General features: G+C 39.0%; 1 protein-coding gene across 1 annotated transcript in view; it reads left to right on the top strand.

The window, feature by feature from the left end:
- Positions 1-14,290, top strand: part of LOC135982590 (protein eyes shut homolog) — a 497,350-nt gene that overhangs the window by 211,723 nt on the left and 271,337 nt on the right. The window contains exon 11 of the mRNA XM_065589961.1: positions 7,357-7,616. Within this exon, the coding sequence (XP_065446033.1) occupies positions 7,357-7,616 (260 nt within the window). The remainder of the gene's footprint in view (positions 1-7,356; positions 7,617-14,290) is intronic.

The following is a 14,290-nucleotide window of genomic DNA, read 5'->3' as shown; positions in this document are numbered from 1 at the left end:
CTATCATTCACCACTTACTTTGTCTTAAAGTATTCTGAAATGCCACCTAGTTCATCTCCCCCGCAACACACACTTTCTCTCTGTATCTCTTTCTCTCTCACACAGTAATTCCAAATATGTGATGGTGAATTTTCTGCATCCTAATAATGCCTGGAATATTTTTTTTTGGGGCGGCTGACTGGTCTAAAGCTTGCATTCAATAGATGTTGAACATTGTTGTTGATCAACTGTCTTCTTATTATGCCACTGTTGTCAATGTTAACTACAACAAGAGGCTTATATGTCTCCAGGAAACACATGTAGATTTTTTTTCCTTGCCAATTGACTGATATTGCCATATTTTCCATGAAGATTGTACTAACAGAGCCATTTGTGTAAAATCTGTTATTGATGATGCAGAGGCCCTACCAAGTATTTCACCCCACTGTGGCAACAGAAGAGTCAGTAAGTTTAAAGTTGTGAATGTTTATAAATGAAGACTGGAACATTCCACCTCTAGCAACACTTCAACCATCTATGCTGGGGGCTTCAGTGGCCACCACACCTTATAGGGCTGCAGAGAAATCTGAAAAAAATATGGATTGGGCTTCTGTAAATGATCAATGTCTCTTGCATGACCCTAAGCAGCAACTCACCATTTTCTCTGACAGTGGACCACAGCTAATTTCCTGACCTCAGTTGGGTCACCTTATCAAGGAGCCAATCATTATCAACTTCTTCGGAAGTTCTCCATACACAGCAAGCACTGCCCCATTCTTACTCGGATAAGAGCAATAATCACTGTCCCTAGATTGTGGTGGAATTATAGAGAAGCAGACTGTGGAAAATATTCAGAGTTGACCGATGAGTGTGTAATGTGTGTTCCACATAATACTTCTATAGAAAATGCTTACATTCACTTCTCAAAATCACCTTTCAAAATAGTCACTAAATCCATCCCACATGGCTACCAAAAGATTTACATATTCTTCTTAGATGAGGAATATGCAGAACTTTGGAAGCAGGGTGAAGAGTCTGGTGACCCAGAGGGAGCAAACCACTGCATTGACCGCCACAATGCTCATTTCAGGGAACATTGTACCTCAAATATGGACATGACAAGATCTAGCAGGAAAGCCTGGTCACTCATAATGAAGCTTAGAGCAGCACAGAAAACATCACCCATATGTCAGTGTGAAGTGTCCCTGAACAGTATCATCACAAATCTAATATTGCAAAAGTCAACAGGGTTGAATCCTTTGAGAAGTCAGTAAAGAAGGAATGTACTAATACAGACTGGTCCTATCTCTCAGTGAGAAAGATATCTTCCAGCCTTTCTTCATTGAGGAAGTGGATACAGCAAAGAGCTGCAAGAAAACTGGAAAAATATATGGCTTTGACAAGATTTCTCCAGTAATGTGATTTTTATCTTGGTAAGAAGAGCATGAAGTGGCTCTCAATTTTCCTTTTGTATATCATCCAAGAGAATAAGATCCCTAAGAATAAGGATGATAGCTATACCAAACCCAGGAAAAGATCATTCCCTTCTATCTAGCTACCATAAGATATCACTTGTAAATTGTGCTGACAAACTTTTGGAGCAACTAATTCTGCAAAGATATATGCCCGTAGTAGAGCAGTCCCTTGACTGATGACCAGGCAGATTTCAGCCCTAATAGGAGCACATGTGACATAGTTCTTGCTCTTACCACCTGTATAGAAAATGGTTCTCAATAGAAGAAAAAGACACGGGCTGTGTTTGTTGACATTGCAACAGCATATGATACTGTCTGGCACACTGGCCTCCTGGTCAAGATGTCACAGATGTTATCTCTATAGTTGGTTATGGCTACAGAAATGATGCTTTGAAACAGACAATTCCAAGCAATGCTCAGAAATTAACTGAGCATATGGAGGATCCAAGCAAATGGACTCCCACAGGTGTCTGTTCTTGCCCCATTTTTTTCAACATATTTACTAATGATCTGCCTCCAACAATCTCAAGGCCATTCAAGTACATAGATGACATCTGTCTAGCTTCAAGATGCAGAGATTTCAGAATGATTGAGGACAACCTGAACCAAAATATGGCAGCCATCAATGACTAATGCAAGAAGTGGAGACTTAAGCCCAGTGTATCAGACAACACTGGCATGCTTTCGTCTCAATCATGCTAATGCTTCACGAGAACTTAACATCTTCTTGAATGGAGAATTACTGGCACATGTCCCAAACCAGTATATTTGGAAGTAACTATAGTTTGCACACTTACCTATAAGGACCACCTCTCCAAGATAGCTCAGAAGATTAGGAGTAGCAATTTCCTCTTACATAAGACTGTGGGTTGAGCTTAGGGAGCTAATGAACAAACACTGCACAGCTTGGGCTCATTCTCTACTAATCAGTCTGAATCTGAGGACCAACAAAGACACCTTCCTTTATCTTAGCTTCACTTAACCTTGGAAATTTTCCACGGAGGTACTTGAAAGCTGCTTGTGTTTTGTCAATGGCTTTGACAAAGTTCTTCATCAGACCCAGCTTGATGTGTAAGGGTGGTAACAAAATCTTCCTTGATTCAACAAGTGGTGGATGCTGAGCACTTTTCCTCCCACGCTCCAATGACTGTCGGAGTGGCCAATCTTTCTTGATGTAGTGGAAATCTCTTGCACGACTATCCCATTCGCAGAGAAAACAGCAGTACTTTGTGTATCCAGTCTGCAGACCAAGCAAGAGAGCAACAACCTTCAAATCGCCACAAAGCTGCCACTGATGTTGGTCATAGTTTATGCACCTCAACAGTTGTTTCATGTTATCATAGGTTTCCTTCATATGGACTGCATGACCAACTGGAATTGATGGCAAAACATTGCCATTATGCAGTAAAACAGCTTTAAGACTCGTCTTCGATGAATCAATCCATTCATCTGGATCGTGAACGATGTTGAGGGCTGCCATCACACCATCAATGTTGTTGCAGGCTACAAGATCACCTTCCATGAAGAAGAATGGGACAAGATCCTTTTGACGGTCATGGAACATGGAAACCCTAACATGACCTGCCAGGAGATTCCACTGCTGTAGTCTGGAGCCCAACAGCTCTGCCTTACTCTTGGGTAGTTCCAAATCCCTGACAAGGTCATTCAGTTCACCTTGTGTTATGAGGTATCAGAGGAGGAGGATGGGAGAAAATGTGGGTCCTGTGACATTGATGGTTCAGGACCAGAAGTTTCATCCTCTTCCTCTTCCTCGTCTGACTCAAGTGAGAATGATTCTGGTGCATCAGGAACCGGCAGTCCTTCTCTGTGGGGTACTGGGCGTATAGCTGATGGAATGTTTGGATAACGCACAGTCCACTTTTTCTTCTTTGACACACCTTTCCCAACTGGAGGCACCATGCAGAAGTAACAATTGCTGGTATGATCTGTTGGCTTTCTCCAAATCATTGGCACTGCAAAAGGCATAGATTTCCTTTTCCTGTTCAACCACTGGTGAAGATTTGTTGCACAAGTGTTGCAGCATATGTGTGGGACCCACCTCTTGTCCTGATCTCCAATTTTGCAGCCAAAATAAAGGTGATAGGCTTTCTTAACCATAGTGGTTATACTGCGCTTTTGTGATGCAAAAGTCACTTCACCACAAACATAGCAGAAGTTATCTGCACTGTTCACACAAGTACGAGGCATCTCTCCTCACTTTGGCTAAACAGAAATGTGTCCCTTTGCAAAATCAAACACTGACAAATAAGAGAGCACGACACTGTATGACTTCTAGAGCTGATATAGGGCAATTTGTTCAGCAGAGTGATGTGAGCTTCGTTATGATTGCATCATCCATGACTTCTAGGAATAACATGATGCAATTCATATCATGTATGACGCAATACCAGCTTCAGATTGCATCATTCATTGTTTTGCCTAAAAAGCAAGTACTGTCTAAATCCAGTCATAGATTTATTCATAGCGCCAGTCAAAGATGTATTTTAGTCATTTCTGGTTTAAATTGAGATCCCTTCCCTTTTATAACTCACTTATCCTCCACCATTCCCAAGTCAAGGGTCGTATATACTGACCCAATAGCATATCTTGAAAACTAGAGCCAATCAACAATTTTAAGCATCATTTTCGTTCTCAATGACCCAGAATTAGTAAAGTTTGACTACATTTATTTCAGAAGCATTTTGGCTGTACAGCAGTGTATCCTGCCTGCTAACCTCAGGCATTATATTGCAACAAAGAACCTTCTTGTCAAAATCCAGGGGATTTGCCAGTTTTCAAAGATAGATGGGAGGTGCTTCACATGCTGTCATGTTGTAGCGAGCAAAATGGGAATGAGCTGCTCCTTCTGCAAGAAACTCCTTCTGCATCATTCAGCTTAAAGAGAGATTGCCTGGCTTTAAACTGCCACTCTATCTCTGGTGCAATCTTGACCATTTCAGATGTGGGGTGGTGACACGTGAAACAAATGACCATAATTTGTGGACCTGGGAACTTGTGTAGCTGTGGTGTGGTGGAGGACCTCACACTCCTACCTGAATGGCTGCTCTTCTCATGCTGGTCTATCAGGAGGACTGTCCAGACTCCATACTGCTGACCCTGAGGGCACTTGAGTGGCTAAAACATATGTGATGTCTACATAAGCCTTTTCTGAGTCTGACACTTTAGTATTTTTTTTACTTCTATGTCTGTTGTATCCTCCTACTTGACATTTTGTATTTTGAACTTTTTTTTCCATTTCTATTGTATCACTTGTTCATTTGCTAACAATAACAGCAAGATTCTCATAATCACATTCAGAATGCATAGAGTTACATGCACACATTAATACAATAGACAGTCTCTTTGTTTATGCCTTATTTAACAAACCTTCCCTACAATGTACACCATGTACACTATCTCCTAGGAAGCCTTTCCTATTTTTTTGATTGCAAACAGTGATTATTGCAAAGCTCTTTTCACCTGTATGTTTTAAGTAGTCCTTAAAAAGTTGTGAATAAAAATGGCAGTCTAATTTATGTCAGCTGCTTTGATATGAAATCGCTTTATTTTTGCACCTTTATAATTTTATTTATTTATTTAAATTGAGACGTGTTTTGCTATTAAGAGTTAATGTGCTTCCAGGTACAATGTATGGGGAAATAATGGAATCCATTCATATGATTTTCCTAAAAGCTTGGAATATAAAGTAAATTTATTTTTATTTTATTTTATTTATTTTGGTGGTGGAAGACAGTTTCACTCAAAACTGATTCATTTTTTCTGTGATTATGAATTAAAATAAGTGTATATAATTTAAAAATAGTTAAGGCTATGTCTATGCATGAAGTTCAGCAATAAAACAAAACATAGGGACTGTTTTGAGTCTGATACTTAAATAGCCTTTCAAATAAATGAAAAAATATACTTGCTGTGGGTTAGCAACAAGTTTTCTTCATTGTGTTGTTTCTCTAAATAGGCACAAATGGAAAAATTGCTGTGGCCATTCCATAATTCTTAATGTAGACCTTTGAAGTGGACTCTTCATGCTCTGAAAAGCTTCATAGTGTTTGATTTACAAGTCATGAATGTTTCAAATGTTTCATTTTTCCATTAAAAGCAGACTTTCCCAAAATTTAAATCTCTAAATGTCACATTTAAAAAGAAGCTAAATCCACCAGGGCTCACTAATTTACTTCCAGAAGAAGCCAAGCCATTATCATGGGATATTGTAGAAAAGCAAAAGTATATCAGTTGTCCATGAGTGAGAAGAGGGTGTGCAAGAACCTATCAAGGTCTCAGAGAATATCTGCCATACAATGGCTCATGAAAAGGCTATTCATTGATTTCCAATTTTCTCTGTCAGAGGGAGAATTCATTTTCACCCCAAAATCTCTAGAACACTGAGGGTCCAATCCAGTGCCCACTGAAATCAGGAGAAAGATTCATATGAACTTCAATAGGCATTGCACCTTACAGACTCAGGGCCTAACTCTGATCACATCAGTTCTACAGTGTAATTCCATTTACTTCAGTGAACCTTTGTTCTGTTATTCCTAAGAAAAGTAGGTGTAAAACTCCTGTTGTGATTTGCTAGTATTTCACACAGGTGTAAATGACTACACAAAATTAAAGACGCTAGAGAATCAGGGTCATTTTATTGACTATTTCACATTATCACATATAATAGGGCATTTATCACTCCATTAAGAATATTATCTTCCATGTTAAACTAAAATGTATTGCATAGTGGAAAAGGAGATTAGAAACATAATTCATATATGGTGATTGAGATCAAAATATGCTTCACTGTAAATAAATTAAATTAAAATTCTCTTCTCTCCCTAGTGGAAGTTCAGTATACATTTGATACTCAACTATTTTACACTCCATTCCATCTCAAATCTCTGTACTCCCCATATTAGATATTTGCTGGAGGGAGAGAGCTCACATAAAGGTACATTATTCTACACCTTATGGATCCATGAGAAATTTCAGGATTACTGGAAATAAATTCATGCTTTTATTGAACAGATACTAAAAGTTAATCCTGCTTGAGCTAAAACATTCTGTTCATGGTGCCCTTTCACATCTCTTCAGTGTCCCTGGACATGATGAACTATTGGCAGCTATGCTGACAGTTGGAAGGATATTCATAACACATACACCAAAACAACTGAAAATTCCCTCCTTTGAGGAATGGTTTTCAGTGATTGGCAGATAGCTAACCTCTCACATCTGGCACACTGTAAGGATAACAATTAAAAAAATTAAATCGGAAACGTTCATGGAAGTCCTAAAAAATCTAATGTCCCACGAATCCTGGGGATGTGGATCTGTTACAGGTTATACTTAGCAGGCAAGGTGTGTGGAACAAATACTAAATTTTGATTGAAGGGGAATAGTTTTATATAATAAATCTCAATGACCAATGATTGACTTACTTTTTTCCGCAGCAGAGACAGAATGACTACAATGAGAGATATTTTCAGTGTTGTTGTAATGTTGGTCCCAGGATAGTAGAGAGACAAGGAGGGTGAGGTAATATCTTCTATTGGACCAGATTCTGTTGGTAAAGAGACAAGCTTCCAAGCTACACAGAGCTCTTCTTCCTAAAGGAGAGTTCTGTGTAGCTTGAAAGCTTGTCTTTTTCACAAGAGAAATTGGTCTAATAAAATATATTACCTCACCCACATTGTCTCTACAATGAGAGAGAGAATTGGGGACTGGGTTATATGTTAGTTGTTCTTTATATACACTTCTTTGTAACCATAAAACATGTTTTTATTATCTTCAGTTTGTTTTGCCATTATTACTGGGGTTACTAATTGTTCTGAATAAAAGTGGTATGAATTGATGGAGCTAAACAACTGTTTCTACCCCCACCCAAACCCCTCTTTTCCAGATGTACATGTACAGCAGGCTGGACAGGGCCACAATGCACTGAAGATATAAATGAATGTGATTCTTACCCGTGCTTAAATGGAGCCACCTGCCAGGAATCTGCTATCCAGGGGCAGTTTATATGTATTTGTCCACCATTTTATACTGGTGACTTTTGCCAGCAGCACTACAATCCCTGTGACCGACCCTACAATCCATGTATAAACAACTCAACCTGCTTAGCACAGGTTGATGGAAATCCATTGTGTGTTTGTGAAAAAGGTAGGATTTCAGATGGTTTACAAATAATTTCTAATTGTCAGTAGCGGATATTAGGCATTCTGTTGAATCATAAAGAAAATTGCAACTGTATGGTAAATTTAAATACATATTTTGCAAAACAATAATTTATAGACCCTTCCAGCTAAAGATTGTAAAGCACTTTTAAAGCTTTAACAAATTATGCCTCATAACATTTCCGTGAAGTAGGTTGAGATTTATCCTAAATTGGTCATTTTGACTGCTATTACTTTATTACAATAAATATGTGTTATTTGTACTACATTAATGCTTAGAGTCTCCACTGAGGATTACAGGCACATTGTGTTTGGTGCGGTACAAACATAGGCATAGACATGGTCCTTGCTGTGAAGAACTGACAGACGAAATAGACAAAGCAGACAAACAGAAATAACTGAAAATTGTTAATTGTACAAAAGTTGGGGCCAGACTGTGTGTGGTCCCTGCCTACCAACACACAAGAGAACTGCCCCCATAGAAGTCTGTGGCATACAGGAGCTGCTTACTCTTGCTTCTTCCCATGCCAAGGAGTAGGACTCGAAAGAGGGTGGAGAGAATTAGGAATAGCCTTGGTCTCCCTCCACACCAGTGTGTGAAAAGGGCTGGTACCTCAGGGGAATAATCTAATGGATAGAGCAGACTGAGCCCCAATCCTCATGCACAATCAACAGCTCTACAGTAGGCACTGATGTTTTGTTTTGTTTTTGCCAGAAGCTGGAAATGGGTGACAGGGAATTGATTACTTGATGATTACCTGTTCTATTCATTACTTCTGCAACACTTGGCATTAGCCACTGTTGGAAGACAGGATACTGGGCTGGATGAACCTTTGGTCTAACCCTGTATGGCTATTCTTATGTTTTTATGTTCTGGGATGTGACTTAAAAGTCACAACCTAGGTCCTGAAATACAAGATTCTGTAGGATGGAACATAGCATCAATGGAACAGTGCAAAACATCTCTGCATGGTTTAGGATAGGGATTGAGGCATATGCTAAGTGCTTAAAACTGCAGTCGAAATTTTACTATGCAGAATGTAATTACTTTAGTTGAAATTTACCCAGGGCTTTGAAGTCAATGCCTCCACTTATATAAATGGCAAACATCTTGGTTTCAATGTCACAGTAACAGTAATATTATCCTCTTTATTGTGAATATGTGCATTGAATCTCTGAGTTTCAAAGGGTGTATATAGTGCTCAGAAGTATTAATATATATTTTACTCATCTGGTAAGGCTTACCATAGATTGCTGAACAAAAAGAGGTTCATTAATTGTGGAAGTATGTAAGTTGCTCACTGAATGAAAGGTTAACATTGAATGTCATGCTGACAATAGAAAATGGCTTGATACAAGTTTTTGACCTCAAGGCTTTTCTTTCAGGAATGATTCATAAAGAATAATGGATATTAAAGTTCTATATCTTTTCTGAATGTTTATAGCTGAGAAAAATCTTGTGGTTGGAACATCTTGCATTAATTTTAAGCATATAACTTCTATTAAAGTTAGTGAAAATTTCCATTAGACTAAAATAGATGTGTGCAGACACACACACATATATAGTTGTATCTATAAAATGAACTGATTATATTTTTCTTGACATTCATATATGAATGAAGTATATTTTTGTTTATGATAAACTATTAATATCTATGTGATCTTATTAAATACTCAAACTATGGGATGTGAAACTGTTATTAATTTGACACAAATTATTTCACGTGCATCCCTATATAGGTTTGAGGACCATAGGCTTGGGGAAAAGAAATGTGCCTAGTATTCTACAGGAATATTTTTGTCAAAAAGGCACAGCTTAAATTAATATAATAATTGCTTAAATATGCTTTAACAAGCACCATAAAAATCCAGTATTAAAGATACATAGCTGGAAATATTTTCTGCCCTTCTAGTAATAAATTGCTTTCAGTTGGAATTTGATAGAGTGGGATATGACTCTATCAAATTGTGAAGTCTCTTTTGTACTTGGCCTGAAATATTGGTAAGGTAGCCATATTAGTTCAGATTTGTCCAAAGGCTGTCTGTTATGCTGCATTACAGAGATCTTCCCTGCCCAGGAAAGATATTTGACACATCTTGCTGAGGGCCCATCACTGAGATGGTTCTGGACTTTCAACTACTGGCCCACCCCCATGGAACAATGATTTTCCTACACAGGGTCCCAAGGGTCTGTTTTTTGGATGGAAAGCATGGTGGATATGAAACTTCACAGTATGAGTACCTGACACAGAAACAAAAGCCTTGTATAAGACTTATTGATTATGAGGCCAGAAGGCACCATTATGATTATGTAAAAAGCAACAGAGGGTCCTGTGGCACCTTTGAGACTAACAGAAGTACTGGGAGCATAAGCTTTCGTGGGTAAGAACCTCACTTCTTCAGATGCAAGATTGATTATGTAGATTTCCTTCTCTTATAACACAGGCCGTAGGACTTTCCTGAATTGATTCCTGTTTAAACTACAGCATATTTCTTAGAAAAGAAAACATCCATTCTTGATTAAAAAATTCCAGTTATGGAGATTCCACCACAACCCCTTATAAGTTGTTCCAATGTGTAATAACCCTCACTGTTAAAAATGTATATCCTTATATCCTGCCTGAATTTGTCTAGCTCCAACTTCCATCCATTGGGTCTTGTTATGCCTTTGTCTCAGAGTCCGAAGAGCTCATTGTCTGTTTTGTTCGCCTTGTAGGTACATATAGACTGTGAACAAGTCATCCTTTAAGCTTCTCTTGGTTAAGCTAAAAAGATAGAGCTCATTGAGTCTATCACTATAAGGCATGGTTTCCAATCCTTTAATCATTCTCATGGCTCTTCTCTGAACCCTCTCCAATTTATCAGCCACCTTCTTGAAATGTGAGCATAAGAACTGGACACAGTATTCCAATAATGGTTGCACCAGTGCCAAATACAGAGGGAATCTAACCTCTCTAATCCTAATAAATATCCCCCTGTTTACACATCCAAGAGTGAGAGTCTGCTCTTTGCCTTGGGCATGACCATTGCCACACATAAGAAGGATTTGCAGGAGAGAGAAAGGGCAGGGAGGACTCTGCCCAGCCTGAAAAACAAACAAACAGAAAAACAATACAATTACTTCCGGGGTATAGGCAAGTGTCACAATCCTGATGAAGCTTCCCCCCATGATGGACACTCACCAGCTGCTGTGTTTGGATCCCAATACTGCATTCAGGTAGTTTTAGTCAATTTTGGTCTGTGTAGGTTCTAAGCACTTTCTTTTTCTTTGGCTTCTAGGCACATTCCCTGGGCATATAGTCTCTGTCTGCACCCTTTTCAGAAGTGGGACCCTGCAGTCTAGCTGTCCAGGTCCCAAGTCTACGACTGAACTTCCAAAAGAACCCAGTAGCTTAACCACAACCTTCTCAGAGTTCCACCCTTGTTAGTACTCTAGTTGTTACTTAAAACTTCTAGGGACACATGATAGTTGCAACAAATAAGACACAGACTTTGAAGGCGGATTTTGAAACTAACAACTCTTTACTTTCGACAACACAAGATGTAAACAGATCCATGGAAAATAAGAAACATCTGTGTATCATTCCCTACTTCAGTTTCCTCACCACTCTTGCTCTGGTATTTGTCAGTGTCCTTTCAAGGTTACAGATCCCCTCTCCAGGATGTAACTCCTCCAGTTCAAACTTCTTCTCCAGATCCTGGGGTCCCCTCTCTGATTCTTACAGGTTTTTACAGCTTCAGCTGGTGTGACTGTCAAAATGTTTCCCCTCGCTCAGAAAGCATGCCCCTTTGTGTGTTTTCAAGCTCTCAGCACCTTTGTTTGTAAAAGTCACTCGTAACGCCTGGATTCTTGTTCCCATTTGAGGGATTTTCCTCTCTTCCAACTACTGCCTCTGCTCAGGCACCCTCCTTAGCATACCCATTGTCTTGCCAGAGTATAGTCATTAAATATTAATGACTTCTTTTGTTGGTTCTGTAGCTTCTTCCAGACAGGGTCTATGAAACATGACCAGGGTCCTTGTCAGTCCGTGGCTGATGGACTACAAATTGAGAGTTAGTGTTCTACATAGAGGTTATAATATCAAAGAAAATGTGTAAGTTATACATAGACAGGTTCCCCCAAACTGTTCACAGAAAGTTCCATATATGCTATAGTGTACACATGTAATTCCCTGAATACAACGGCTTTTTTAGCTTTTCATCAGGTCTTTCATTTATCATACTTCTGTTATCTCTCTAGGTAAGTGCACCTACCACATTAGGGCTCATAGTGAACTCAGCAAGGTGTTTGCAAACAGTAGTGCCAAAAGTAGCAGAGGTGCTCAATTATTCTTCACTGATGTGCAAAGCAGTGGAAAACCCAAACTTGAAGAAATCCACTGCTCTGCTGGGTCTCCTGGAAGTTGGCTCCATGAGTCTCTGCAATGGAACACAGAAGGGGAAAGTGGCTATGTTCTCCACAAACAGATGTGTAGCCAGTGGATTCCTCTGCTGTGTAAATCTATATGGCCCACATAAAGTTTAGAGATGTGCAGTTGGCTGCATCAGCAGAGGTAGGAACAGAGTTCGCCGTGTGTGTGTGTGTGTGTGTGTGTGTATGTGACGTCTGTTTTGGCACATTATGGGAACAGGATCATTAAAATTAATGGTAAAACTACTACCGCAGGAAGTAGGATTGAGCCATCCTATGACTAGGAAAAAATATTTCAGTCTGTGTGTATACAAATTGCAAGCAATTCAGAACATATTACCAGACCTGGTAGCTCTAATGCAGTAATTTGACTACTGAATATGTTACATAAAACTACATAACTGAGGTAATTTAGCAGAAACTCTCTCTTGGGCAGTGGCGCTCAAACTTTTCCTGTCACATCCTCACTTTCCAGTAATGGAATCTGTCTGTGCCCCCCACTCCAGAGCAGGGCTGGGTGATACTCCCTCCTCTCCCCCAATGGGGGCTGTTGTAGGCCCTGCTGCGTGCCCCTCAAACATTCCTTCGCACCCCATAGGAGGCCATGCCCCACATTTGGGGTCCACAGCTCAAGGGGAATTAGAAATGTCACCTTATATATTTGTGATACTCTATTTGTTTCTGATAAGAGCATTAGTATTTCATAATCAACTTATTCATGTTTTAGAGCTACATCCTCACTGTCTGCTCTGTAAAACATCTTGGACACATAATAAAAGAATCAGTATGATATCCTGTAGTTCTCCATCTTTTACTCCCCTTCTTTCCCACTAAATTTTGAAGTTGCAGTGTGCTAGTAGCAAACTGATAATTTTTCTTAGTGTATTTTTTCCCCTTAAAGCGCAGTTTAAGTTTTGAAGCTCCAGGTTGCAAACAAACACATATTTTAAAAATGCTGTTCTCCATGCTTTTTGCAAAAGTTGGAAAAATATGCAGGAAATTGGCGGCACTTCGGAGGCTGCTCTACCGTGCCGCTTCATTCTTCGGTGGCAATTCTGTGGCCGGTCCTTTGTTCCGAGAGGGACTGAGGGACCTGCTGCCGACTTGCCGCCGAAGACCCAGACATGCCACGAGCCGGCCCTGGACTCTATTCACAGGCCACTTTTTTTCTAACGAGATATCAAAAGTTGCGTAAAACATGGACTGATAAATAAAACCCATTGATTTCTTAAATTGTGTTATATCATTGTTTGAAATCTGATCAAATCCAAGTGGAAAGGGTCTCCTGTAGTTAGTCACCTCTTCAAAGATAATTTCCTGAGAAGACCAGATCTGGAATTTCTGAACAGGGTTCTGACTGCAATCCCTTGTTGGCAGGCAACAGCATGTGCCATTTGCTCTTTGCTATCGATCAGATAAATATTTTTATTTGGAAATTAAGAAGGTTGGTTTAAGTTCAGAAGGATAGTTCAGTTTGTCCTCATAAAAGACAGCAAGGTAGGTAGGGGAGTGTGTGTGTGTCTGTGTGTGTATTTTAAGTCATGTCTAAGTAATATCTCACATGGCTTTGAAATGTGGAAAAGAAACTTTGTAAAGCGTTGTCATGAAGAGCTGTATCTGATCATTTACATGTGCTGTTGATTTACAATTTGGATCCCAAGCTTCGCTGATTTGCATTATCAGAGGCAGCAAGTAGTTACATTTAAATGTGCCTATTACTTTAGTACACATGCTACTAAAGATCATTATGGTAACAATACATTACAGCAAGATGCATAGTTCCAGGCTTGGTACCACTTTACAAAATAGCTTGCCTAAAATAAAAATGATTCTGTTTTGTAATTTAAATGAATGAATTATATTCACAACACAAGAGACAAATTAGGTTTAGCAGTATAATATATTTTGTATCATGTATTGGACAAATTCTTATTTAGAGAATGCGAATTCCTTTGCAACTGATAACATTAATTAATAGTAATGTTAATATTTAAATATGTTAATTCAGTTTAAATAACAGATAGGTTGTGTCCATTCTTCCCCCCCATTCCCTTAGGAAATATTAAATAATTTGTAGATTTGCTAGGGTACTAGAGATAAAACACTGTATCCATACATTGTTCTAAGTTTAAACGTCCCATAGGACCATAGTTATTTGGACTGTAATTGTTAGTTTGGAGTATTGGAACATTTGTATAAAGTATTCAAATGGATTACATTATACTTTAAAGTAAATGCTCACACATATA

Source organism: Chrysemys picta, chromosome 3, assembly GCF_011386835.1.
Source record: "Chrysemys picta bellii isolate R12L10 chromosome 3, ASM1138683v2, whole genome shotgun sequence".
In the NCBI taxonomy this organism is placed as follows: domain Eukaryota; kingdom Metazoa; phylum Chordata; order Testudines; family Emydidae; genus Chrysemys; species Chrysemys picta.
This window is presented reverse-complemented; position numbering and strand designations above follow the sequence as displayed.